The 27479-nt window shown below is 41.8% G+C and overlaps 2 protein-coding genes across 2 annotated transcripts in view; one reads left to right on the top strand and one right to left on the bottom strand.

Annotated features, from left to right (window-relative positions):
• LOC118410673 (dual oxidase 2-like) overlaps window positions 1–22366 on the bottom strand; it is a 30715-nt gene extending 8349 nt beyond the window's left edge. The window contains exons 1-22 of the mRNA XM_035812478.1: window positions 22111–22366; window positions 21610–21708; window positions 20906–21067; window positions 20102–20292; window positions 16843–16916; window positions 16012–16172; window positions 14094–14260; window positions 11645–11705; window positions 11159–11264; window positions 9946–10057; window positions 8973–9099; window positions 8084–8256; window positions 7235–7425; window positions 6686–6801; window positions 6087–6254; window positions 5433–5561; window positions 4766–4968; window positions 3950–4135; window positions 2993–3209; window positions 2335–2428; window positions 1481–1662; window positions 454–553 (exon numbers count right to left, since the gene is read on the bottom strand). Coding sequence (XP_035668371.1) covers window positions 454–553; window positions 1481–1662; window positions 2335–2428; window positions 2993–3209; window positions 3950–4135; window positions 4766–4968; window positions 5433–5561; window positions 6087–6254; window positions 6686–6801; window positions 7235–7425; window positions 8084–8256; window positions 8973–9099; window positions 9946–10057; window positions 11159–11264; window positions 11645–11705; window positions 14094–14260; window positions 16012–16172; window positions 16843–16916; window positions 20102–20292; window positions 20906–21067; window positions 21610–21708; window positions 22111–22198 — 3107 coding nt within the window. The 5' untranslated portion in view covers window positions 22199–22366. The remainder of the gene's footprint in view (window positions 1–453; window positions 554–1480; window positions 1663–2334; window positions 2429–2992; window positions 3210–3949; window positions 4136–4765; window positions 4969–5432; window positions 5562–6086; window positions 6255–6685; window positions 6802–7234; window positions 7426–8083; window positions 8257–8972; window positions 9100–9945; window positions 10058–11158; window positions 11265–11644; window positions 11706–14093; window positions 14261–16011; window positions 16173–16842; window positions 16917–20101; window positions 20293–20905; window positions 21068–21609; window positions 21709–22110) is intronic.
• A 1654-nt stretch (window positions 22367–24020) lies between these two features.
• The window catches only part of LOC118410065 (dual oxidase maturation factor 1-like), a 14608-nt gene continuing 11149 nt past the window's right edge, over window positions 24021–27479 (top strand). The window contains exon 1 of the mRNA XM_035811544.1: window positions 24021–24182. The gene's annotated coding sequence lies outside the window, so the exon portion shown is untranslated. The remainder of the gene's footprint in view (window positions 24183–27479) is intronic.

Raw genomic sequence — 27479 nt, 5'->3', positions numbered from 1 at the left:
ATGCGAATTTCTTACCAGAAAAATGAGAAATGACTATAATTTGATTGTAAACCGTACCCGAGTGCGTAGCTGGGAAGACAGTAAACGTTTCAAATCATTTAGTTTCACCCCTATCTTTAAACATTCCTGGTCCAGTTTTTTTTGTAATTGTTTGCTGTACATTTTCAATTTCAAAGATGTAAGGAGGATGCCTGCCGACAGAACCTGCCTGGTAAGTCTTAGTATTTTTTTATTGTTATTTCACACCTTTTTCTCTGACTTCGAAATTGAACTTGTTATTTTTCCATATTTCCATAATTTACGGCATTTTTTTTTTCATTTCGCTACCTGCTTTGTCGATTTTAAGTATGGTCATAAACTTTATTTTTGAAACGGCCGAAAACTTATGTTTACGCGAATATCTTTGATAAAATCGTATTAGCCTAAATATGGAACACGTTCTTTGTCACTTACTTGTAGGCTTGGTGCACTTGGCCAACTCGAATTATGGTACTCTCCCTCCTCAGACCTGGTCTGGGCCCAACAACCTTGTCAGGAATCTTGATATTGTTACCTGAAGAAGATGTTAGAGTTAGCTTTTCTTTTTCAACTAAAAAAAATGTTTCCGAACTTGTTTACGTACTTGGTGTTTTACTAAACAGTTCTTGATATGCCATCACCTTTGGGGATTGTGGAACGCAATAGTCATCATATTGGGAAATCAATCTTTTATGTTTTTGTTTATTCATTCTACCAAAAGCAATTTGTTTACTACTGGCTGTTCTTGATGTTTTTGTTTTTTTAAGTTAAGAGGGTGTTGGGGTTTCGCTACAACCAGTAGATATCTAAAGAGGACCACCGAGTAACATGCAAGTTAAAGTAGCCGATATGGTGGCACGCGAGGGCATGGGGGATATTACGTACCGCTTGTCCGTCGATAGCTGGCTGTTGAATATAGGCAATACATGTTGTTTAATTAACTAAAATTCAGCAAACATGTATGAAAATAAAAGTATATACAACAATATACAAGCTAAACATGCCTGGGTGATTCATAAATCAATGCAAGCGGTTTTAATGAGCTCATTTTTCTTCGAATGGGGTGACATTTCGCTCAAAATTAATTAAAGACAAATGTCTTCAACTAAGCTAACCGGGGATGTAGAAAAAGATAATGTTTCTAATGTTGTGTTCGTCTAAAAACACCAGAAATATAGAAAATGTGGTACATTTATTTTCTAGGAAACGGACAATTTTTACATTAATACAGTCAAATAGAAAGTATAACCCTCTCCATCTGATACACTTCAATTATTTATTTTCTTTACAATGCGTCGATGAGGGTTAGACGTCCAGGATACGCCAAATAGCAGTTACTCAAACGACTTGATATCTTTTATATCAGATTTTATCTTGTACTAGTAACTGCTTTTCGGCGTACATTTTACAATCTACAATAATGTCCAGCTCCTTCTATTTTGTGGACTTGAAACTGTCTTACCTGGTAGATCCATGTGAAGTCCCGCTTTGTTCAGGGCGTGTTTCTGGTCCCCCAGGATGCCGAGGAAGTCTTGAAGCGTCAGGATCTCCTGGTCACTCACCCCACCTGCCTTCATCATGGCGTCCACGAGCTCGTTCAACTGGTCCTGTTCCACTTCCGTGTTCACCATGTCCATCATCGACCTGTATGGTAGAATAAACAGTTGTTTACCTGTTTGTTTGTTCACTCGTGTTCCGTTTCCCACCTTGCATCATTGAGTCTAACAGCACTTTCAGCTGCACCTGCTCCACTTATGTGTTGGTTGACTATGTCCATTGTTGACTCAGCAAATAGGTTTTCTTAAATTTGCATATTAGTCTATGTTCCAATTCTAGCCCTTAACCATGTCCATCATCTACCTATAGCTACAACGTGGCAAAATTTCCCTTATGCTTCTTGACATGAGCTAGATAGCAGTTAATCATTGACATGCATCTCGACATATGATTTTGGAAACTGTAAGAAGTTTGAGGTAGCAACCACAATATGTCGTCAGTGATACTAAGCAAGATCTGTCGAAGGGCGGATTTTTTAATCTCACACTGATAACCCACCAAATTGCTATGCAAATGCAAAGACTTGAAATATTTAGATTCTCCAAATACTCAGTGTGGTTCTCAACTTAGCATCATATTCTGTCCCTTTCTGTCCCCAAATGCATGAGGTCATTTGTGACTCTTTACTCGAGTAAGATGTGTACAGAGTAGCAAAACAGAGCAATGAACATGATTGTGTGTTGAAAGAGACAAAGATTCAAGGAGTTATGAAACACGTAGCAAAGTAACTGACATTGGTCAGGAGTTTCTGTCACTCACCTGAGCATGTTCTTGAATTCGTCCCTGGTGAGCTTCCCATCTCCGTCCACGTCGTACATGTTAAACATCAGCTTGGCCTTGTCATCCCCTGTACCTGGTAGGTATAGGTAAACAGATCGTGGTTAACAGGCTTCATCATCATAACCATCATGATCATCTCAACAGGCTTACTCATGAAATGGTCCGTGTTCAAATTTCAACATACTAGTCATTTTAGTTTCGGACGTCTACATGTACACAAATAATCGAGGGCGATCACTTGCCCTCCATATGTTTGAAAAGAGCCATGTGTTATATCTTATCACCTTCTACCAACACAACTCACTCATTTTAAAATAGTGATAAATCCTGATGTTCGATGATTTAAACCAGTGAGTTTCTTAGTTTTAGATTCAATTAAATGGATGGCATCCTTTGAAAACCCAACACCTAATGCGGGTGTGCAAATAAATAGTTTGCATCCTCCTCAAAATTCCCTTCATATGAAATCTAAGTGGTCTCGGGAAGGTTAAACAAAGATTTTGATTTTTCTACGAATTCAGTATTGATTTTTCCACTTTTGCCTTTATAAGTAAATATAACGATATATTTTCGGAAAAGAATAGTAATAGTAGGCCAGTTTCAAAATTAGTAGTCATTTACAAATTGGGAAACAAACCTTTGGCAAAGATGACGATGACGTCGAGGAACTCCCGAAAGTTGATGTACCCACTGCTGTCCTTGTCCACCAAGTTGAACATCTGCTCCACGAAGATGGAGTCCGACTTCATGGACAGGCACTGAGCAAACTCTGCCTTGGTCAGCTCGCAAGAAAGGACCTCCTGAGCTTCGCGGAAGCTCATCTGGTCATCGATTGGGTTGTCTTCGTTGAAGGCCTGTACGGTGTGTTAGTGGTTGTCAGCTTTTTATTAAGAAAAAAGATGAAGCTACAAACGACTCCAATTGTGAAAATGAGCCTTTAACATAATTATACTAGTGAACTTATGCAGGTAAAAACTGTATGGATAGGTAGATAATCATTATTCTAGTAAGCGTACATGTACAGTTTGGAACAACTATCTATCTATCTCTTTATCTATCTATATCACTATACATTTTTTGTGTTTGTGTGTGTGTGTGTGTGTGTGTGTGTGTGTGTGTGTGTGTGTGTGTGTGTGTGTGTGTGTGCGGGTGAAAGAGAGAGAGAGAGAGAGATGTATATATTGTGTAATGTAGTGTAAATACTGCAGATAGAAAGATAGATACGGTTGAATGTAGATGTAGATTAGAGAAATAGTATGGATGCTATAGATAGATAATATAAATATAGATAGAAAGTTTATATATACTATAGATAGATTTTATAGATTAATACAGACTAAAACTGTTTTTAACGAGATGCAAGGCAATGCACTAAGAAGTCGGAAATAACTGCACGGAGATAGCGGTGGAAATTTGTTTTAAAGGCTGGTTTATAGCTTTTAGTCAGGAAGAAAACAATTGTCGTCGAGAGAGTTTAGATACTATTAGCTAGAAATAAGGATATAGATTCATTCATTCATTCATTCACTCATTCATTCATTCATTAATTCATTCATTCAGCCATACAGATAACGATAAGTATAAAGATACAGACCTGGGCAAAGTTGATCCTGAAGAACCTCTCCAGCTGCTTCTGCCGGTCAGCCTTGGTCTTGACCTTCTTCATGAGCTCCTTGCCCTTCATCTCGTGTTTGTTACAGCTCAGACCCTCCTGTCCGAGGAACTTCTCTAACTCACGTAGGCAGAAGTTGTGCTCGCCCATCGTGTCGAAATGGAGAATCTAAAGAGCATAAACACAACGATTATGGTCAGATGGGACACGGAGAAGATCAAGGGGGTTAAAGAGATCTACATCTTTACCTTCTCCACTCAAGGTTGACTTAGTGTATAAAGCTTGAGGTTCTGGGTTCGAATCTTTAGCAGGCCATAATGTTGTTTGTTCCTTTAGTAAAGACACCTATTTCCTCGCCTGATTTCAAATGAGTTGCTGGTTAGAGACGTCTTTTGGGATGGAATCTAAAGCCAGAGACTACGTCTTTGAAGCACACCTCAAGTACGTTAAATAACCAACCACACTACACACTCTAAAATATTAATGCGAGTGGATATAACCTTCTCGTGAGTTGCTATCCATTGTGTCTAAGAAAAGGTATTGAGAGGCGGAGCTTAGTTTTCAGCACCCTTTACCCCACCCCCTTTTACCCTACCCCCGCCCCAACCGAATCCTGACGAACCCATTTCGCACCTTTGTGAAGTGAGGAAAGTCTTGTTGTTAATTAAGTACGTTGAGCACAAGATAGGTAACACGACAGGCTTGAACCCAGGACCACTGACTTCCAGGCCAAACAGCATGCAGTTACGCTGGTACACAACCTCACTATTTTATTATGCACGAAACGGTTCTACCTACCAGATCATACTCTTTAGGAATCTTCATGGCCAGCATGTTGCCGTTCCGTTCCACAGCTAGGTAGATGTCCAGTCTGGCGTAGTTCTTCAGGTCTATGGTCCTCACGGTGTTCAGACACTGGTCCAGCACCTTAACCTCCTTACCGGGACCCAGCATTATCTGCACGCTGTGCTCTCCGTCCTTCCCGCCCATGTACTCAGAAGCTGTCGTGGGAGACGAGAAGTGATCGACGTTAGTTTGTGTTATGGTACCGGTCACATTCACTAAGGTGCCCGTAGGAAGTAAAGCTCCAGTCGGGCCCTGAAGCTACAAATTTGTCACTGTTTACTTCCAGATATCGAAGGGGGTACCACAAGGTGTTTGCACGATTAGGTTACGACAACTATTTGTCACCGGGTCCCGGCTTGATTTTAACTGCTAGTTTAAAATATATGAGAGCCCAGCCGTGCCCAAAAATGGCCGCGGGATCATGCCGAAGAGTGCAAAAAAGCCCGTAAACGACAAGGCTGACCTTGCTGCTTGCATTAGAGTTATGTTCTTACCTCGTACTAACGTATGTTTGCAAATTTTGCAACCCTGTCAAATTTTCTTCACTTGGGAAGCTTCAATTTTATTCTTGGATGTTTGACAGCTTAAAGAGCAGTTCTTGGTCTTGTTTTTTTCTTACCAAGTATGGTTGACTGTCCGTTCTCCCTACGCGTCGCGCTCATGGTCTCTTTTCTCCTGTGCTCAATCCTTTCCTTGGCTTCCTCCAGTTTTCTCCTCTTAGCCAGACACACCAGCACCAAGACGCAACCTTTGGAAAATGGAGAGCATGGCACATATGTTGTTACGTGAAGCAAAATATCACACTATGCATGTTGGATCAGCAAGATTGTGACCGGTCATTCGGAACTTACAATCATGTCATGAAACAGATAGCCTGGTTACCAATCTCAAGAACCGGTGTATGGGTGCTAACCGGCCGTTTTATAACTGAACACCTGGTACCAATCATATATAATGTGAATACACTATGCCGCCATATTTTCTATCAAGTAAGACTAGTATACTAGTTTGTAGTTGTTGGTTATACGTAATTTGCCATACATTGTACCTGTTGCAATCGTTGTGCAATAAACTTGACTTGACTATATAAGGTAAGGTTAGTAAGTCTAACGTTAACATGAACTATTACCAACTACAACAGTCTGAATGCTCCAAAGAACAACTTGAAAGCCTAACGTTGGCATACACACTTACTAATTACATCTAATTCAACCCCTTTAAAGTATAAGGCTTGGAAAGATGGACTAACGTTGACCTGAACACTTAAGCTTACCGACTACGAACAGTCCCATGGCGCCGAAGGACAGGGCATAGGACCACTCGCTGCCGCTGAAGTAGTCGAAGGTCTGCCGCTTGAAGTCCGCGGGGTCCCCCAGCCTGTCAGGGGTGCACGGCTCCATGTCGAACTGACTCAACTGCTTAGGCTGGAAACATGGGGAATCTGGAAAGAAGGGAAGTTGGGAACAATCAGGACTTTGCTCAGTACAAGGCTACATGAACAAGGCCGACAAACTATCGCTCACCCCAGCACTATATCTTCTCCATCAGTCACAAACATCAAGCTTAGACAAGCTCGTCTAAGTTTCAAAATTCAATGAATGTAAAAAGATATAGATAGATAGATAGATATAGATAGATAGATAGATAGATAGATAGATAGATAGATAGATAGATAGATAGATAGATAGATAGATATATCCTTAGATACATAGATTGGTAGGTGGACAGATAGATGATAGGTAGATAGCTATAGATAATTTAGATAGACAGATTGATTGAGATAGAGTGAGAGAGAGAGAGAGAGAGAGGGAGAGAGAGAGAGAAAGAGAGAGAGAGAGAGAGAGAGAGAGAGAGAGAAGCTCTTCAACTGACCTGTGGCGAGAAAGACGTTCTCTTGCATGTCCATGTCGGTGATGTTGGTGATGCTACTGATGACTTCATACAGGGTCAGGTTCCAGATTTGGGTGACTTCATCCTCTGTAAACAACCTGCGAACAAAACAATACATTTTTCGGATTTTTCACAACTAACCTATTTCTACATGTAGCTATGGTTGATTTGACCCAATAAAACACAGACACAAAGAAACACACAGGGAGACAAACACAATTTCGTTCTTACATCAACAGTTATCTGCCACCAAAACATCAAGTAACGTAACGTAACTTTATCATATCCAGGCCAAAACAGACAGAAACCCGAAGTTCTCCTTTTAGTACCAATGTCACACACTCAGCTGCAGGAGCCCAAATTGACCTTGACCTTCGTCTTCGCAATCCCTATCCACATACCAAATTATTTTCAGTCCAACCGTTCTAAAGTTATGCTGACCATACATAGGTAAAAGAACAGACGGAGCGAAGATATGCAAAACAGAAATAATTATTCACTCCCATAAATCAAGCCGCATTAAAAGATTACCCGTTTTGTCTGTAGTTCTCGAACCAGAACCTGTCGCCGTCTCGTATCCGTTCGAACTGGTCCTTGATGATTTCCCGGAACAGCGGGCCCGGTCCCCGCTCCGTGGTCTCTAGCAGTCCACACACCCAGATGTCGCACTTGTCAGTGGTCCAGTCGTTCTCTGCTGCGAAGGCTGTGATGTTTGCTAGGAGCTGAAAATACAAAACAAAAGTCATGTTGTTAATATCCATAATTTTGATTTGTTGAATTTCTTGTGCAGTTTTGAAACTCCCGATGAAAGAAGTGTTATTCTACGAATTTCCACACACATGCTTACCCCCCCCCCCACCCACCCCCCACACACACAAACGCACATACAGACACACACACAGAGTGTACAATATACTGTACATTAAATTATAGCATTAACGCGAGTGTATACACACATAGAATATACAAACGTGTACGTACACACAAAAACGCACACACGTACACACATAAACATACACACAAAATCAAAGAAATACTAATATACAGCACAAAATCACACACACGTAAACATATGGAAATAAATTAAGCAAGAAAATAAGCACACAAAACACATGTATGAACACATGTATGAACACACACATGCAAAGAAATATATAAACGCACACACACACACATGCACGCACATACACACAAGCAAACGCACATAAACAGACGCACACAAACACACTGCGTACACACGTTATTAACATATACACAAGCAAACACACACACACACAAAGACACACGCATACTTACAAACAAACGCATACAATTATTATTACACACACACGCACATTCACAAAACACACAAACACAGACACATATCTACAAACCACCCACCTCCGGATCCTGTGCGAACAGTATTGGGTTGATATCAGAGAAGTTATCCACCCTGCTGAGCCCGTACTCCACCCGGGCCGTGTTGTAGTCCGGCAGCCCGTGGTCCCGGCCCCGCTGGATGTTCAACGCCATCAGGTCCCGCCTGGAAAACTCCAGAGGACCAAATACACGCCCTGGAGAACACAAACACGATTTTAGAACTATGATATTGTTCCAGATGCTACGTCTTTGCCTTAAAGTTCAGTTTTTAAATTTCCCCAATTCAAAATGACTTACGGACTTACGGACACTCCTTGAGAGCCTTTCGTTTATGTACACCTTGTTGCGACGTCACTGCCCTTGCCATTATTTTTGTCCCCAGAGGACGCAATTTACTTCGAAAAGATTATATACATGTTTCAAAACTTCTACTTGGATTTTAAGGTACTTAGGTTTTACAGACAGTTTAAAGCAATAAGTCTACCCGCAAATGTTTGGAGTTTAGCCCTTCGCCTGCATTACCATCAAAAACCAATAGAGGGCTCTAAATAGATGTATTAGTATTTATAGCCTCACCAATCTATAATGATGAAGTTAGGGTCGTTTGTATTAAACCTATCGAGGCATATCGCCCTCTTTAATCATTACTGCAGTTTTCCACAGAATCGCAAGGAGGTTGTGGGTTGCAGATTTTCAGTAATGGCGTTTCCTTTCTATCGATAACCTAATATATACACACTACACACACACACACACACACACACACACACACACACACACACACACACACACATACACACACACACACACACACACACATAGCTAATCGAACAGAGCTTTCCGCACATTATTCGTGCAGTTCACCACAAAATCGCTGGTCCAGGAATGCATTCTTCCTAGTTTAACTTACCTCTGAGATCTTCAGTGATGACGTTATCCTCTCGTTCCGTGACCTGTGACGACATGCCCAGAAGGAACTCCTCTATCCCGTCAAACGTCTCATTAGTATTTCCATGGAAACCTTCTTCCATGGGTTCCTGTGGAAAATTAACGGACGTCAAGGTATTCTTTGGTCATATATGTAATTAAATACATTCTTCGTATCGCGTAATCAAACGATAGGTTGCCCAAAAGTCACAACGTTAGCTGAGCGTCCGGTTGTTTCGCTAGTTTTATCAATTGAGATACCTGAATCTAGCGCATTAAGTATATGAATGCGCTTCAGTTTACCATAATGCGATGTTGACCCTCCTTGATTTATAATCTTAAAAGCGCTGTCAATACCTCCCATGCAGTTCTAAGCGCCTTGTTAAATGTACTTCGCTTTGGAATCGATGAAGACACAACGTTTGCTGTTCAAAAGTTCAACTTTTACTGTTAATGGAGCTACAAATATCCAGAGAAGCACCTAGATTCGATAGAATTTTGAGATTTTTTTGACATGAAAAGCTCGGCCCACAAAAATTCTACTTTAGGCCACACAAATTTTATTTGTTAGTTCTCGGATTTTTTCAGAAAAATATTGGTTCGGTCGGTCAAAAAAACAAAAAAACATTAAAAAAACTTTTGCAAAAAGTCGAGGTGGAGAGATCGAGGTGCTTACTCAAGTTACACAACAGAAATAACAACAGGTTTAACAAGTAACAGTTTTCAGATTTTCATGTAATTGATTGAATCGAAATGCAGCCCAAATTTAGCTTTTTTTTCTGGATTATTTACTTAAAATCCGTAACTTTGCTGGGCCAAGCAGCTTCATACTTGTCCACACCTCGTGTTGAATTTGAAAAGTTTTTTTTCGAAATCGGGAAAATAGGGTCGCGAAATCCGAGAAAAAAATTGATGTGGCCTTAACTTGACATTGAGGGAAATTGAAGAATACTCACCACAGAGTTCCAGTATGAGTTACATGTTCGTAGCCCGTGGAAGTAAGAGCCGCCCGTGTGAGGACTGGTGAATGCTGTCGTGCTGCGCCAAGCACACGTTCCGTCTGACCTACTGTTGGTTTAACAAGATAACAACACAATCAGATGTTTGTCCAGTAAACATCCCAGGTAAACAGAATAACGAGTGAGCAAACCGACGTACATACATGCACTCTAGCGATTTTCTTGTGAACTGCACGAATAATACACAGAAAGTGTTCGTTAGCTATGTGGGTGCGGTAGGGCTGGGTATCGGTACAGCGTACCGGTACAAAACCGGTTTTTCTTATTGGACCGGTCCAGAAAAAACCGGACCTAAAAAAATTAGGTGGACTGGATGTTGGGCCGATTAGAAAATTAACGGATTGTTTTATCAGGCATTCACAAATTTTGGCGCTTGCAGGTGGAAGAAAAAAAGAAGAGTGAAGTAGAGTTTATAGTAATTTCTACCAAATTTTACAGCCAATCGTACAAGTACAGTTAACGATGTAGGATTTTAAAACGCCAGTGTAAGTCTAATACTCCACCAAACAGATTTCTTTGTAGTGAAATGGACCATTGGCATAAGTCAGCCTGAATCAGGTCCAGGTTCAGGTCCGGACCTGGACCTGATCCTCTGGACCTGAACCGGACCTGGACCTGAATTTTCTGTACCGGTACCCAGCCCTAGTGTGCGGTATACTAGTATATGCAAAGTCTACGGCTGTGGAATATGACTAAAATACATGGCTAACTCTACGACCCAAGCTAGTATTGGTCAGTCTACTGGCATCAAGTCCACGGCGTTTACGCCTAGAGAGAGAGAAGCTTACGTCCCTGTGGCGTAAGCGGTAACGCAACACTGCTACCTAGCTATGTGGATCCGTAAATTCGACCATTAGGTAGGCAGAGTTCTTACATGTTGTAAGGGATTGCATTTGCCATTTAGGTAATAAAATCTTTCATATGAGTAATATAATCTTTGATACTTTATGTTACAATCAGATTGAGCTAATTTCCAAGCAGATATTGGGAGACAGTTTTGTAACAGAAATGGACAGCTGGAAAAACATTATAATCTTCCTACAAACATCTGCTTGGAGATGATGTTAAAGGCTTCCACAAGTTTGAGGTACAGGACTGTTTACTATGCTATCTATTTCAGTGGTTGGTTTAAAGTCTTCGTTAAACTTACACTCTGCTGCGCCTGTACACCCCCGGTGGCACAATGGTATGGCCCCACCTCATGGCGGCAGACTGGAACACGTGTGTGATACCCGGATGTACAGATGACTTGTAACCTTCAAGAGAGCAAGGTCATTTCAACTATTGAGGTCATTGTCAACGGAAACAATCACGAAATCAAATGTTTCAGATTTTTTCACACATAGGTGGTAGAATAGATTCATCCTTCACATTTTCAGCAATTATCTTTGTCAGTTAACGTTAACACACACAAAAAAGATTGACGTCTTCAAATGTTATCCAGTTTCTTCAGAATAGTTACTATGCTAATCTGATGACAAGGTAAGCGTTTTAAAAATCCGGATTAAAACTGCCCGATCTTATTTACTATGACTAAGACTATAAGAAAATGGTCGACCGCGAACTCAAATTTATTTATTTTTTCAATGTATCACAATTATTTGGAAATTGCAATATCTTAAATGTTTATCATTACCTGTGTAATTTGCAGGATCCTCCCCTAAGAAAGCTGGAAGCCAGTCGTAGAGAACAATTTTCTGTGAAAAAAACTGTGTTCTTCAATTTACATAAAACAGTAAATCTTGAATAAACTAAAGATACTATCACAACTTTAACCACCATTCCTAATGCATAAATGATATTATCGAAAAAAACTTAGTTTTTTTGACAAATTTGACGACTGCTCGGAATAAGTTTCTGTATTGTGACCTCATATCTCATATTAGGGTCGCCTCTTAGGTAAAATGAGGACACGATATAGATATTTTATAGCGTGTTAAAAGATCACCAATATCTATGACATACACATTTATTGACGTATGCAAAATTATTGTTTCAAATTGGTTGTCATTAAAAGCCACAATTAATCAAGACATATAGCAAATAGATACAGTATTGCGTGTTAAAAGAGATTCAATATCTAAACCTTCAACAACAATCTAAGCTATTATTGACTCTATTGAATAAACAAGATCAAAGCATGTCCAGGACAAAAGATAAAAAATTATGTTTTGCTGTCGTGTGTAGGTCACACACCGGGGAAGACACAGCTTTTACCTTTGTCTTTCCAATAACATTATACTGCATGCTATTTCCAACGTCTGCCTACATACTAAACTAGAGTTCAACGAACCCATCTCTTCGCCAAATAATCATGCCTTTATTTAAGACTTTAAGGTCTTATTCATGTATTACTTAATAGCAAATGACTGCATGAACTGTGTTCCTAACAAACACACAAACATTACCAAAACCAGACTTTGACCTGACAGATGACCTGGTAGCATCCCTGGTCAATCAGAATTTCATGCTTGTCAATTTAGACTTTGTCCCCAGTGTAAGGGCGTCCTCCAGCAAACCATCTGTATAACAGCTGTGTCCATAGATATAGGTTAAAATGAGATATATAGAGCACAGTTTATTTCTGTTAATAAGTTTTGCTGTAGTACCTTAGGAAGCCGCTAGGGGGCCCACTATCATAATTTATCTTCGTTTTCCTGACCCCTACCCACCTACCAAATATCATCAGGATTTTTTCAAGGCTTCTCGAGTTATGCATTCCACAAACAAAAGGACGCACACACTCGGCCCGCTACCGTCCTAACGGAAAATGCTACGTCAACTATTTTCGAACACAACCTTCCTTTCCGCAGCCGCTACTTAAATACTAAATATCATGAAAATCCATACACAGCTTCTTGAGTTATATGCTGTTGGCACGGATTTATGAACTTTCCTCATTAATTATGCAAATTAGCTACTGATTTGCATAATTAGTATTACGTTGTATAAGTCATCACTCATTCTATCTACATACCAAAAATCCTGATGATCTGTTTACACGTTCTCAAGTTATCCCCGTCCAAAGTTTGAACGGAAATCAGTGCCTGCAGTTCCCAAAAAGCCGCTAGGGGGTCCAAACTCACAGCACTTACTCTCTGTTCCAAGAGCTATCTACCACTCAAAAACCATGACCACAGCATGTCCAGAACACGAAGTGCCAAAATCAAAAGTTTTGCTGCAGTACCTTAGGCAGCCACTAGGGTGTCCATTATCGAACTTGACCTTCGTTTTCCTAACCCCAATCCACCTAACAAATATAATCAGGATCCATTCAAGGGTTCTCGAGTTATCTTGCATACAGACAAACGCACTTACATACAAATCCCGCTACAGCACCATAGGTAAGAGCCAGGTAAACCATTTTCGCACTTGACCTTCCTCTCGAAAACCGCTACACACCTACCAAGTTTCGTGAAAATCGCCCAGCTAGATTTTGACTTATGCTGACAAAAACAAACCGCAAAAAACATACCAAGCTCGCTGCAGTACCGTAGGAAAACGCCAGGTAAACCGTTTTCAAACTTCGCATTCCTTTCGACAACTGCTACACATCTACCAAAAATCACAAAGTTCCATCCACAATTTCTCGAGTTATATGCTGTTGACCTACATACAGACCCAAGTCAGCAATCTCATACTCTTCTTGGCGAAGAGAAATATCACAACAACCTATCCAGGGGGTTTAACTGAAAGCTATGCTGCATATGCTGGCCGCAACTATCCGGAAACACAAGCAGACTCACCATGAGACTGTTTACCGGGTTTGCGATTCAAACAAAACAAGAAACCAATTAAGGCTGAATTAGAGGCGCGATCATAACGCAGACCTGGAACCATTTTAGCAGAGGACGTAGGTGTGATTTTTGAAATTATTACATTGATTACAAAAACAGCTACCGCGTAAAGAAAAACAAGAACGTGCATCATCACGCAACTGAATGCAGACGACATGCCAAACTACATACGAATGCGGCAAAGGGAAGATACAGATACAGATGCTAACGCGCGTTACATGGACAAAAACAATACTCTGTCGCCATAGGTTTCCCTCCGGTCACAGAGTAACAAAGAAACAGGCTGACCTGGTGGGTAGCGATGACCCACTTCCGCGCCTCGTTGAACACCCTCTCGTCGTGCCAGTCCGGGAACTGTGCGTGGATCCGGTCCGCCAGGTAGTTATGCCAGCGGAACCACAGGATGCCGAATGTCAGGAGGAACGGGTTCTCGTTTCCTCGGGGGTTCCCGATTTCTGAAAAAAAAAAGATAGAAAATCGATTTAGATGAAATGAAATTCGTTTAGAGCTCATATAATCGTCAATAAGCATTTAATTGCTCTCTTCTGGAATGATGGTGACAAATTCGTTTCTGTTATCGTATTATATGTATTCACATTTACGACGTTCTTGTAATTTTCACCAGAAGGGGAATGTTATATTTCGGTTATGTTTGCATGCATGTGTGAATTTATGTTTATGCATGGACAACAAAACGCTATGACGCCTTGGTGGATTGCATTGACGTTTAGTATGTGGGTATCTACTGATGAGGCCTTAAAATGATTAGATTTTTGGGCCCCCTTGCGACTTCTAAATGACAGCACTAAAGTGGTAATTCTGGTTTTGATATCGCTATTGTCCTGATTTACAAGTGGGTAATAGCTCTTGTGACAGAAAGTAAGTGGTGTAGCTTCCCTCCCCCTCTGTCTAATTTATTTGGAACAGCAGGAGCTTGTTTAGCTTTATACAATCAGATCATCATGATTTTTGGTATGTACATAGACTTAGTGATATTTGATAATAAAGTCAGATGGTAATAATGAAAATTAGAATCTCATTTGTGTTATGAAAGAGGAAATCTGATAAACCCGTCTGCTTTATGATAGGACTCGTCAAACTGAGCCAAATTTGACGGTGCACGGGAAATGGACTGTACTATGACCTCATGTTAGGGTCGGCTCTTAGGTGAAATGAGGACACGATCGCGATATTATAGTATTGCGTGTTAAAAGACAATCAATATCTATGACATACAAAGGTTTGTTTACGTGTCTAACATAAATGTTTTTGAATTTGGTTGTCAAGCATCAATTAATTATCAGTTAAACGATCTACATGTAATGTATGACCTTATAAAAAAAGCAACCTGCAGGCCGATTGGAGCTTCTCATGAATAGAGCATATAAAGCCTTTGTATTTGCACCATGCAAAGACATTTCTTGTTTATGACCATGGAATTAAATGAAGCAGTATGTAACAATAGTAATCGCTTGTAGTTCTCTTTCATCTATATACTAGCATCTGCGTCAATTTTTACTCGTAAACGTATTGAATATGTTATCATTGTAAGTTTTCCATTTTTGTGCACCTGCACTTTTGTTCCATCACGGAATATTGAGTGACAGTTGCGTTTTTCCGCAAGGATCTCTGAGAATGAATTGTAAAGCTTTTGTCACAATTTAATCGAACGCCCGTCGAATTGTTAGGTCAACTGGAGCTCGCCTAATTTCAAAACCACCCAAGAGTCGACCTTTTTTATCGCTGAAAATCTGCTCCGTCACAAACTGGACGATAGGCTCGGTGTTATATTCCGGAAAGTTTAAATTAAGAATATTACCTGCCACATACGAGTTTTAAATCCAAACGTGAGGCAGCTAAAATAGCTAATAATCGCCAGGACTTCGGCCGTACTTTGGCCGGAAACGCCCGTTTGGAGCCAGCCGACACGTCGGCCGAGCTCAGTTCTTGATTTGTGTCGGGGGCTTGATACCGTTTCTACGTTACCGTGATTAGAGGAATCAAACACATCAGAAACACTACAAACTTAACCCCAAACTTAACTTAAAAAAATCAACCCCTGCAGTTAAAAACAACCGCTAGGGGGACCAAAGTCGAAGATCCACAAAGGCATTCCTTCTTCATTGTGTTAACTTACTACATACAGACATACACAACTGAAAACATAACCTTCTTAGCAAGGTAATAAACAAAAAAATATACTTACTGAAGAATCGGTAGGACGGTTTGAGTATGTGGTCTCGAGGTGGAGGTGGGTTGGCGAAGGGCAGACCCAGCGTGTTGTAGGCGGGGTAGAGGTCTCCACACTCCGCATGGCCCTGGTCACCGCACGATATCAGTCGGCCTGGTCTGTCCTCACTGAACAACCTGCGGTTGATCGGGTTAAACGTATTTTTTTTACATTCTCAAAGAAGGCTTTGTTTTAGCATCTATCCATCCCCCATCCTGTGTGTGTGTGTGTGTGTGTGTGTGTGTGTGTGTGTGTGTGTGTGTGTGTGTGTGTGTGTTTCTGTCTCTGTCTGCCTATCTGTCTGTGTCTCTATGCCTGTCTGTCTGCCTGTCTGTCTATATGTCTGACTTCCCGTCTGCCTGTCTGTCTATATGTCTGACTTCCCATCTGCCTGTCTGTCTATTTTTCTGCCTGTCTGTCTATATGTCTGACTTCCCGTCTGACTGTCTGTCTATTTTTCTGCCTGTCTGTCTATATGTCTGACTTCCCGTCTGACTGTCTGTCTATTTTTCTGCCTGTCTGTCTATCTGTCTGACTTTTTTTTCATTTGGCCCTGACCAGTATTTACTAATGCTTCAATGCGTAAAGCATAACTTTAGAACCTTCTGATTATAATTTTGCTATGTGGATTGGGTTTGGGAAAACGAGGGTCAAGGTTGACTCCCCCTGGCGTGTGACCTTGGCACTGCAGCAGAACTTCCGTTTATAGTCTGTCTTGACAACAACTGTGTCCTTTCATCTTTCAGGGGAGAACAAGGCCATGGAGTTTACAAGTGACTTCATGACGTTGATTAAAGATGTGCCTACCTGAGAGCGTCCGCCCAGGCCTTAGTCACTCCGTACATCAGTCCTCCGTCCAGGTAAGGTGTGATTTCATTCAACTGAAACATAAATCAAAGAACCAATATTCAATATCAAAAATATTTTCACCAGGTTGGTAGAATATAGGTTATTGGAGAATTCTTTTACACCACCAGTAATGCTAACGTCACATTTGCACAAAGGGGTCCGGCCGGGTAGGTTAGGGGCTGAATTGTTGCACTTTCGGGCGGGTCCCCGTGAGACCCCCGGCGGCTGCCGGGCTATTTTGGGGCTCGGGCGGGGCCCCGGTTGATTCTAAGTCGGACATAAAATCAACCGTGGCCCGGGCAGAAAAATACGCCGAATCAAAGCCGTCAACTAACCGTGAACACATCGGCAGGGTCCCCTACAGTACCTTCCCGGTACCCGCTCGGTACTCCTGCGGTACTCGACGGTACAGGCCCAACCTTCTTGCATTACAAACTATTGCATCCGTTGTATCATCCCGGAACACCGCCGGGGCCGCTGACGGGGTCCCTCGGTCATCAAACAAGACAATTTGGGCCATGGTCACATTTCCACATAGGGACCCTGCCGGGTAATTTACGGACTGTTTTTTGGCTCTTCCGGTCGGGTTCCTGCTGGTCTCCTAGCGGCTGCCGGGTTATTTTTCGTCTCGGGCGGGGCCCCGGTTGGTTTTAAGTCGGACTTAAAATGAACCGGTTCCCGGCGGGGAAATTATTAAGGAAATATCATCAGTAAAACATTCATTTTCTACTCTTCTCAATGGAAGTTCCCACACGCATAAGGCGCATAAAGGACCCTCAAACACCCGAGTGGGGTCCATTTGGACCCCAGGCGTACATTTGGAAGTGCCATTTGAACATTTTTGATCTGAAGAAAAAATCCTTCCGTGACTTTGTCAGTCAATATGTCTTATACCTTCTCCTTAGTTTAACTTTGGAGGCTAACTCCTTTACCACTTACAGTATGACTACCAAACTTTCAGACAATAATAAGAATGTAAACCTAAATCATCACAAAAATTTCTGTGTCATCAACATGTAATGTGACGACATTATGACGTCATTTGCCTAATCAGGGCGGCCGTCTTGGATTTTGACCAATGACGTCATGAAATTAGCATAAATTATAAATTTTAAGTCCTGAAAATAACATCGAATTTCATAGAATTTAATTGTTGTCAGAAAACAGGTGTAGTTTACCAACAAAACCTTGTTTAAATTGAAATTGTCAAATTTTGGCAAAATATGCCTGTTAGAATATGGTTGCCATGGCAACCTCCGAAAATGATAAACTTACTTTATTGACCAAAAACTTTTGCAAACAATATTTTGTGATAAATTACCAAATTTCGTAGCTTTAGCTCTAGCCGTTCATGAGTTATGCGACATAAGTGTTGCTGAGGGCCTCAAAATTCCACTATCTGGTCGGAAAAGGTTTAGTGCAAAACGTGGTCCTTCTGAACTTTTGCATAAATTATGATAATGAGTTGGAATTAGCAACACCTTAACATCTCAAAATCTTCCTCTTACATTGACGAAGCAATGTATATACAATGATCGCCGATAAGAAATGGTACTGAGATTTTATGAACAAAACATTTTGGGGTCCGTTTGGACCCCACTCGGTCATTTTAGTCGCAAAAAAAGGTCGGGTGCTTGAGGGTTAAAGTCGCAAGAATGTTCTCGCATTTATAGCTTGCTCATCAGCGTATCGTAGACCCAAAAACATGGTTCGGAGCCTAACCCAACATATTCTTCTCTGGCACTGCCGTTCCGCTTGTCTCTCCTCTTCCACTACCCATGTAGCAATTGCAAGAACAAGGATGAAACGGTGACGAGCCGTCGCCAACCTCAGCCTGAGCTGAGCAAGCGGCATGTGCTCACCCTGTCAGTCGAAGTGCAGTGGCATTTTCCGCTTCTAGTAGTGTTAGTACCTCGTGGCACAGTTGCAAAAGTCAACGAAGACGAGCCAACGAATGCTTATATACCCCCCCCCCCCAAAAAAAAAAAAACACATGATGGTCGTGGTTCGCGGGGCGTACGACAGGGACCATACAGTTGTTTACAAGGGGTGAACCGGCCGCCCTCCTGCCAGACCCCTACGGGGTACCCGTGGACATCCACAGGGCAGCTCACGGTTGCCTGCCGAACATCGAGCAATAAAGGGTTAAAGCATACGACTATTGCACAAAAGCCACCGGAATGCCCACCGGGGCCCCCCGGGACCTCTGACGGGACGCGTGAAGAAAAAATGATTTGTGACTACGTGAGCCGATGTCTACCCGGCTTCAGAGCCCGGCCGGGGCCTACATCGGTTAGACACCGCGCGGACCCCCTATGTAATGTGACGTAGGCCTTAGTATTCATTTTGCTTACGTTTCAAAAGCGCCACCTACATCTATATATACTACATATCGTGACAAGAAGTAACACTCTAGGTCAGAGGGTGCGAGGAAGATGTGTAAAGAAACACCGAAACGTAAGCAAAGTGAGTACTACATGTAACTGGTTGACGAATGTATAAAAAGATTTTCCTATATATAATGTACACTTTGTTTGTAATCTCAGTCAGTCGCTGGGTTGATTTATGAATAAATGAATAAATGGATACATATGTGATAGATGGATGAATGAATGAATGGATGAAGGAAGAAAAAAATCAATAGAATGAAAATGAATGTGATGAATGATTGAATGAATGAATGAATGAATGAATAAATAAATAATTAGATAAATGAAGGGGGGAAGGAACGAATGAAAGACGGAAGGAAGAAGGAGGAAGGAAATAGGTGAAGAACGATGAGAGAAAGGAGGAAAGGAGGAAGGAAAAAGGAAGGAAGGAGACGAGTAAAGAAGGGAGCAAGTGAGGAATGAAGGAAGGGAGAGAGGGAGGAAGGAAGAAAATAAATAAGGAAGGGAAGAAGGAAGGAAGGAAGCAAATAAGGAAGGTCGTAAGGAAGGAAGCAAATAAGGAAGGTCGTAAGGAAGGAAGTAAATAAGGAAGAAAGAAAAGAAGAATGAAAGAAAGGAAGGAGATAAGGAAGGAGGGAAGAAAGGAAATAATGAAGGAGGGAAGAAAAGAAATAATGAAGGAAGGAAAAAAGAATAAAAGAAGCTCGAAGGAAGGAAGGAAGAAAGGAAGGAAATAAGGAAAGGAGGAATTAAGGAAATAATGAAGGAAGAAAGGAAGGCAAGAAGGAAGGGACGGCGGAAGAAAAAGAGGAACGAACGAATCCCACCTGTTGGCGAGGGTTGTTAGGCGAGTACCCCGTCGACCCCATGTCGTAGCGGGACCTCAGGAAGGGAAGCTCCCGACCCCCACGGGAGTCAGGGTCGTAGTCCGGGTCTCCCCGGGGGATGGGGATGTTGAAGTACTCTATCGGACAGCCGGGACGCTGGGCGTCTAGGATCTCCTCTACCACCTGCTGGCCTGGGTATAAATGAAGAGAGAAATGGATCACTCTCAGTGTGTACAAACGTTACTTCCAAGAACTCTTTAGAGGCATAATGCTATAGTCATCTTTCCAAACTGGCATCCGACCGGGCTGTTTATTTACGGGAACGAAAAAAAAACAAAAGTGTATATCAAGAAATATACACAAATTGTGTTTATGGTTAAGTAAGGAGAGGAGTAATAAAAGAAAGTAGGGAGAGAAGTGAGAGAGGATCTAGGAACGTAGGAAGAAAGGAGCGAGGGAGGGAAATTAAAGAAGGAAGGTAGGCAGGATGGAGGCAAGGAGGAAGTGATGGGGAGGAAAGGGAAGATAGAGGGGCGGAGGAAGGGAGGGAAGGAAGTAAAGAAAAAAGGAAGAAGGGAGGAGGGATAGACGGAAAATAGAAATGAAAATATACTGAATGAAATCTTAATAAGAAAATTAACGAATGAATGAATTATTACATAGATACGTGAATCGTGGAGTATTATTTACTATTATGTGACATTGGGCATTGCACCCTTGCTAAAGATGCGCCGAAAAGGTAGCACAATCAAAAGACAATTGACATTGTAACATTTCTATGCACCACTGTAATTTAATACTGACCGAAAAATGTGAGCAGGGCGCTCCGGTTGCGGTAGGAACCGTTTCCCGTGATCCCCTTCATGGTGAGCTCGCTCAGGCTGCGGGGGTTGGGGCGGTCCGAGCCGGACGGGCGGTACACACCGTCATGGTAGTGGGACGGGAGACGCCGGGTCAGGGGGCTGTCTGTGGATGGAATATAGAAACGGGAACGTAGAAAAGGCTCTAACAGGGCTTCAGACTGGGATTCCTCTGCCTAGTAGGCTTCACTCCCTTTAAAAACTCGCTCCCTCGCTCGCTCGCTCGCTATCTCCGTCCCTACCTCCCTACTTCACTCACCTACTAACTCACTCACTTACTCGATTACTCATTTACATACTCGATTACTCATAACCCCACTCTCTCCTTCACTCTTACAACTGAGTAACTTCAAGTTGTAAATTCATTCGCTAACTAACTCACTCACTCGCTCACTCACAACGTATTTACTCACTCGCTCGCTCATTGGCCAATTCACACACTTACTCACTTACTAACACATTCGCTGACTGACTCACACACTCACTAGCTCTATCACTCACAGCGTATTTACTCACTCACTCGCTCGCTCACTCGAAACCTAGTCAGTAGCTCACTTACTCACTAATTAACTTACTTATTCACTCACTATTTCTCTGGGTCTAATTTGACCGGCCATGACTAGTCACGGAAAAGCAAACTGAGTTTACCTGCGATGCCCCACTCCGGATGGGCGCGGTTGTTGTACCAGCCGTCATATCCCTCATACTCAACTTCTCGCTCATAGTGAGAAAATTGGAACTGGAATCCTGGAGAAGAGAAAAAAGAACAGGTGTCAGTGATGGTGAAAAAAAACCTCACCCGTGAAAAAAAAGACAAACATCTCCATTTTTAGTTAATCCCTGGGCCACACAACGCTTGTGCAATCACTACAGCAGTTTTGATTTGTAGAGTATCGTCTTATGACGTATTTGAGAGTACAAGCTGCATATCCAGAAAAAATACTCTTTAAGATAAGCATGGTGGGAACTTTTACGTCCTTTTACATTAGGTACTCCTTTATCAGCAGAGTGAAGTTTTCCATCACTGAAATTGCTGAGTATCTTTCGAACCCAGCAGTACCGCACCGGTGGTCTTTAGAGTGCAGTGAGATACCACCTTTAGAGTACATTACTAACTTGTCTTACAAGCAAATACACATGGAGTCTCACCTTTAGCCGCACTCTGTCCCAATCCGACAGACACAGAAGAAACAACGATCGCTAAAACAGCTAGGACAGTCGGCGCTGTTCCACCCATGGTGCGTCCGTTCTCCTCAAAATTCTCCACGCTCTCTGAGAACTTTTTTTATGGTAGCAAAGTTCGTCTGAGTCACTCCGAGCTGTTGTTCCAAGTTTTTCCCGGAACAGGAAACCCGAGTCTTGTGTGGTAACACATAAAACCCATGACTTCATCTTTATTGCATGCACGTGTTTATTCAAAATGTGTCTTACAACCAATGGTATCCTTGCAATCACGCTTTTCTTAGTAAAGGAAGTAAAAAAAAATCGATCTGCGATTAGGTCATCTGTGATTAGCCTTGTTACGACACTGAGATGTAATCGTCCGCGGTGCGAAGTAGTCCTGTGCTACACAGACGTATTTATTGTTCTCTAATTATTAACTTGACAACCTTTGTGCTAGCTGGCGTCTGCCTGATTAAACGGTATTGTCCATATCCCTGGTTCAACTTTCCTGACATTCTCCATTAAAGTTGTGTCCTTGGGAAAGGCACTTAAAACACGACTTTCATCTCTTCAACTAAGTGAAAATGAGTACCTTACTTCGATTAGGGACGTCCCTTGGATAGAGCGATTTGTGTGAAGAAAGTAACACCTTGGCCACACAACACGTAACAAAAATGTAGGGATCCTTCCCGATATGACATACGTTTTACAATGCCATTTTAACGATATCACGTTTATTTGCTAAGCTACCGTTTATAGATATCAAAGTCATGTCAAACAGATGTCGAAGGGTACCCGTATGTTTGTGCTTTTTGTATGAGTGTGTTTGTCCGTGTGTGTCTATGTGTTTGTGACTGTGTGTTAGTTGCTGTGTGTATGTGTGTGTGTGTGTGTTTGTGACTCTCTTTGTGTATGTGTGCGTCTGTCTGTGCTTGTGTGTGTGTGTCTGTAAAAACCACCATGTTCAGTTGTAAAGGACACAGAGTCCAACTACCATTACCGGCACGTTTCTGTACCTCAAGCCAGTAAAATAGCACATTTGTGGAGTACGAATTGCGTAAGGCCCAGGTCACAATCCTCGCACCACATGCGTACTAGCTACAGAAAAAAGTGTGTGTGTATTTGGGGGGGGGGGGGGGTCACTCTTAGCACAGTCTTGCATAATATCTTGCAAACGTAGGCTGTCTTGCGATTGAAGACTGACAGACAAGTTTTTTGTCGGTGCAAGCACGTAGACGGTCGGTTTTGTCAGAGCCGTGCTGAATGACAAACGTACGATAATATGTCTGACGGCATTCAAACCCTTTCAGCGGGTTCCTTGACACAACCTTTAGACTATAGACTGAGACCGCCCTGCTACTCTGAGCGACGACTTGCTCAATGGATTTTATTGACAAGGAATATATCTTAATGTCTGTGTGTTTTGTTTTCTTTCAAATCATACTTTTACATCACGTATAATAGTCCACTTATGAAAACAACTTACACACCAAAATCAAAATTTGTTGACTTACTCAAATATCAACGTCTAGTGCAATGGGGACCTTATCAGTGTACAGAATCATTCGACTAAGAACGTTCACCTGTTCGCTTGGGCTTCGAACCCGCGACCTCTGATGTAACCCTTGGTCATTTGAAATTCCTGGTAGACCACGCCATTCTAAAATAAGGAAAGACTGACACATTTTTTTCTTCAGAACCCGGATATCACGTATTTTACCGAGAAAATCTTGGTCAGGACACTTGCCTTTCCGAGTAGCGTTGTCGTTACGCCCAGATACGTTTTAGTGCCACATGAGGTTGGCATTGTTTGCATGGTGTATACAAGTTACTAAAACAACAAGGCGAGGCCCGCACGCCTTTGTTCGCATTTCAAAAGGTCCATTTGTTATATCCCTCCGCCATGACGCGTCACCAAATTCGGACATGTATACCTACGTGACCAATATTATTGCGAAATCCTGAACGGGTGTTCAACAGTAGTTCGACAGAGCAGCTAATATCAATCCAACGGAAGCAGGTAACATTAAGAAGAAGCACAACTAGCAGCCAAGAATGTAAGTTATGATTTTCTATATGTATATTCTACATATAACGTTCATAGAATACAATATTTGTCTCCTTTTTCTGTCTGTTAGATGCGTATCATATTATTTGTCTAGATCTATTTTCGTTTTAACTTTTCGGTGGTCACAAAAATTTCCATGGAATGTTAAAATTATTCTGTTTTTCAGGGGGTGTTTTTTTTACATTATTCTTTTATAAGTTGTTAATTTTTTATTACAATATAATATGTTTTAGGAATATACATCGAAGAAATATAATAAAAACTCTTATATATTCTAAAGTAAGAAGTTAAAAGGTAGATTTCGATGGAGGGTGAGAGAAATTCTGAGACTTAAAGTTCTGCTGTAGTACGAAGGTCACACACCAGGGGGCCCAAAATTGACCCTGACCTCTTTCATGATATCCCCTATTCATAGTTACAATCCATTCAAAGGTGCTAAAGTTATGCGGACCACAAAGATTCGGAAACGCACGCACGCAAACATACACACACACACACACACACACACACAGGTGCAGAGGTACACTCATACACGCGCGCGCACTCACACAGACACATACTCACAGAGGTGCACACATACACGCACACACACACATACACACACACACACACACACACACACACACACACACACAGACGGAGGTAACGAAAAATTTAAACCACATCAGTGTCACAAACAATACAATCTATTGAAAGATGCATACATCAAAATATGTAACTGTCTCTACGAGTAAAATCGAAGAACTGTAGTATAAATAGAAGTGACGTAAGCTGCACAGATATAAGCCGCCAAAAGAAACCCCAAAATAAACATTCTAAATCGATAACATAACGTCAAGACCTGAATATAATACTTTTGTTCCAGACGTGCTCTTTGAAAAAGTACCGCGAAAATTGTAACGCAAGAACGCCAGTTCCTTGGTTTGTCCACGTTTCCTCTAATTGCTAGCACAATCATATCTATTTTAATGTGTAATATAGTACGTAGTAGTAGTAGAGTCATACGGTGTATTACATTGGGGTTATACCGCCCCTTATGGAGTGGCATACCCTTTCCTCCAGCTGAATACAAGGCGGGAATGCGCCAGGTCTCCCGTCCGGGTGAATGATGTAAGCCACTGTGTGGCTGATACGGTACGGAGGTACACCAGGCCTCCATCCGGGTGATTTGAAGTGAATCACCAACTCCAGACAGAAGGGTTTTGCTCCATCGCACACCGGAGCATGCCCCTACTCTTTTTCCGAGACGTGTGGTGGGTTCTATAGCGTGCGTGGGATGTGGCTCTCCCCAAACACGGGACCTCAATTTTAGCGTCCTATCCGAGAGACGGCCCTAACCGAAGCTAGGTACTCATTTTTCCCTGAGTGAAGTGGAGAAAGTCGTGTTAAGTGCCTTTCCCAAGTGCACAAAATCGGTGTCACGGCAGGATTCAAACCATGAACCTTTTGGTCCTAAGCCGATAAACACATTACCGACTACGCCACGCGATCTGATATTGAATATAGTACAGAAAAACGAAAATTCATTCGTCCCTTCTTGACATGCACGTAGAGTGCATACCGCTCGAAGTCGACATGAACATCTTGTCTAAAAATGGCCTACAGAGAAATGTTACACAGTCTTACAGTAGTATTATTAACGTTCAGATATCGAGCAAACATTCTTGACTAAACTTTGAACTGAATGGCGTTGTCCAAATACCAGTAGCAAGTGGTTCGAATGCACTGCTGTAGCTGCATGTGTGCTCAGCGAAAATCCGGAGTCTATCACTAAACAAACTCGCTTTGTTGACATACTTTGCATGGATGCCAACTACTTGTATTTGTCCCAGGTTCCGTTTCCAAGCAGATATACATTGTAAGCTACAGTATGGAGTTTTTATTTGTTTTGCATGGCTTGGGACGTAATTCTGGAGTACCCGTTTTCTTTCCGCCGGCTTCACTACAACACCTACCGCCTGAAAGCATCACAAAAGACACACAAAACAAGCTGAAGCCTCCTCACATCTACTTGTATATCATCCACAGAGCTATTTTGCATGATAGATATTGATATTTTCTTTAGAACGGCTGAAAGCTCGTTTTAGATCATTCAATGATTTGTTTTTCAATAACGCCGTTTTTATTAGTAACATTGTTCGTTCGCCCCCACGAAAATTAATGTTTTAACTTAGCCTCGCTGTACAGAGGGGACAAAAAATCCATGATTGGCATGTCCATTATTATAAGAGCGATTGTAGTAAAGTTCGTTGAAGAAAATTCTATGAAAAACAACGTATTTTTACATCTGTCTTTTGTCCAGTCCTGTTGGGGCAATAACAATTCCTAGAAAAAGTGGTCGTTTTTTTTTACAACTCAACGAACCCTTTGTCCCCACTGTGCGTTAGGGCAATGACACCGTTTAAACACGCGGTCTTTGGCGATAAGGCTTTGCAATAAATGCCTATAGTGCACCCGTCAGCCTTTCTTTGAGTAGCGACGATGTGTACTGTGGTATTAGTGTATAAATATTGTGTCTTAAGTACGGAATTTACTTTCTCCTAAGACGAGCGTTGACCTAAAAAATCTATGATTAATATGGTCATTATCATTAGAGCAATTGGTTCGTCGTAGAAAATTCTAAGGAAAACAACGTATTTTTACTTTGTCTTTTGTCCATTCCTGTTTCAAGGCAATAACATTTCCTAGAAGAAGAGTTCGTGTTTTTTACATCTTAACCTACCCTTTGTACGTTGGGGCATTGACACCGTTTGAAAACGAGATCTATTGCGATAAGGCCTTACAATAAATGTCTATAGTGCACAGGTCAGCCTTTCTTTGAGTGCCATGTGTACTGTGGTATTAGTGTATAAACATTGTGTCTATAGTGTGGAATTTACTTCCTCCTCTGACGGGCGTTGACCCAAAGTAAACCCAGGTGTGTAAAAACAGGTAAAGGAACAGACATGACGTGTGGAAGAGCACGTGCGCAACATTTTCGGCGAAGCGGGTACCTCACCTGGTTACGGCTTTTGGCACTGTTTGCGAAAGAGACTGGTATAACTGGTTTATACGAAATAGCCTTTATTGCACATTATCATATAGCCAGGCGCCGCGGACCAATCAGAAGGCCCCGTTCCACGGTTGGTTATGACGCCGTAACACGTAGATTCAGGCCAGGCAGGTGGGTATCGCTCCCCTGATTGGTCAGAATGAATCGACACCGGCACCGTTGTCTATTTGTATAAATACCTGCACAGTTGTTTATCCAATTGCGTTATAATGCAGTGTTCGAAATTTAATGTCG

Source organism: Branchiostoma floridae, chromosome 2, assembly GCF_000003815.2.
Source record: "Branchiostoma floridae strain S238N-H82 chromosome 2, Bfl_VNyyK, whole genome shotgun sequence".
Taxonomy (NCBI): Eukaryota; Metazoa; Chordata; class Leptocardii; order Amphioxiformes; family Branchiostomatidae; genus Branchiostoma; species Branchiostoma floridae.
The sequence above is the reverse complement of the archived record's forward strand: the minus strand, read 5'-3'. Positions and strand labels throughout refer to the sequence as shown.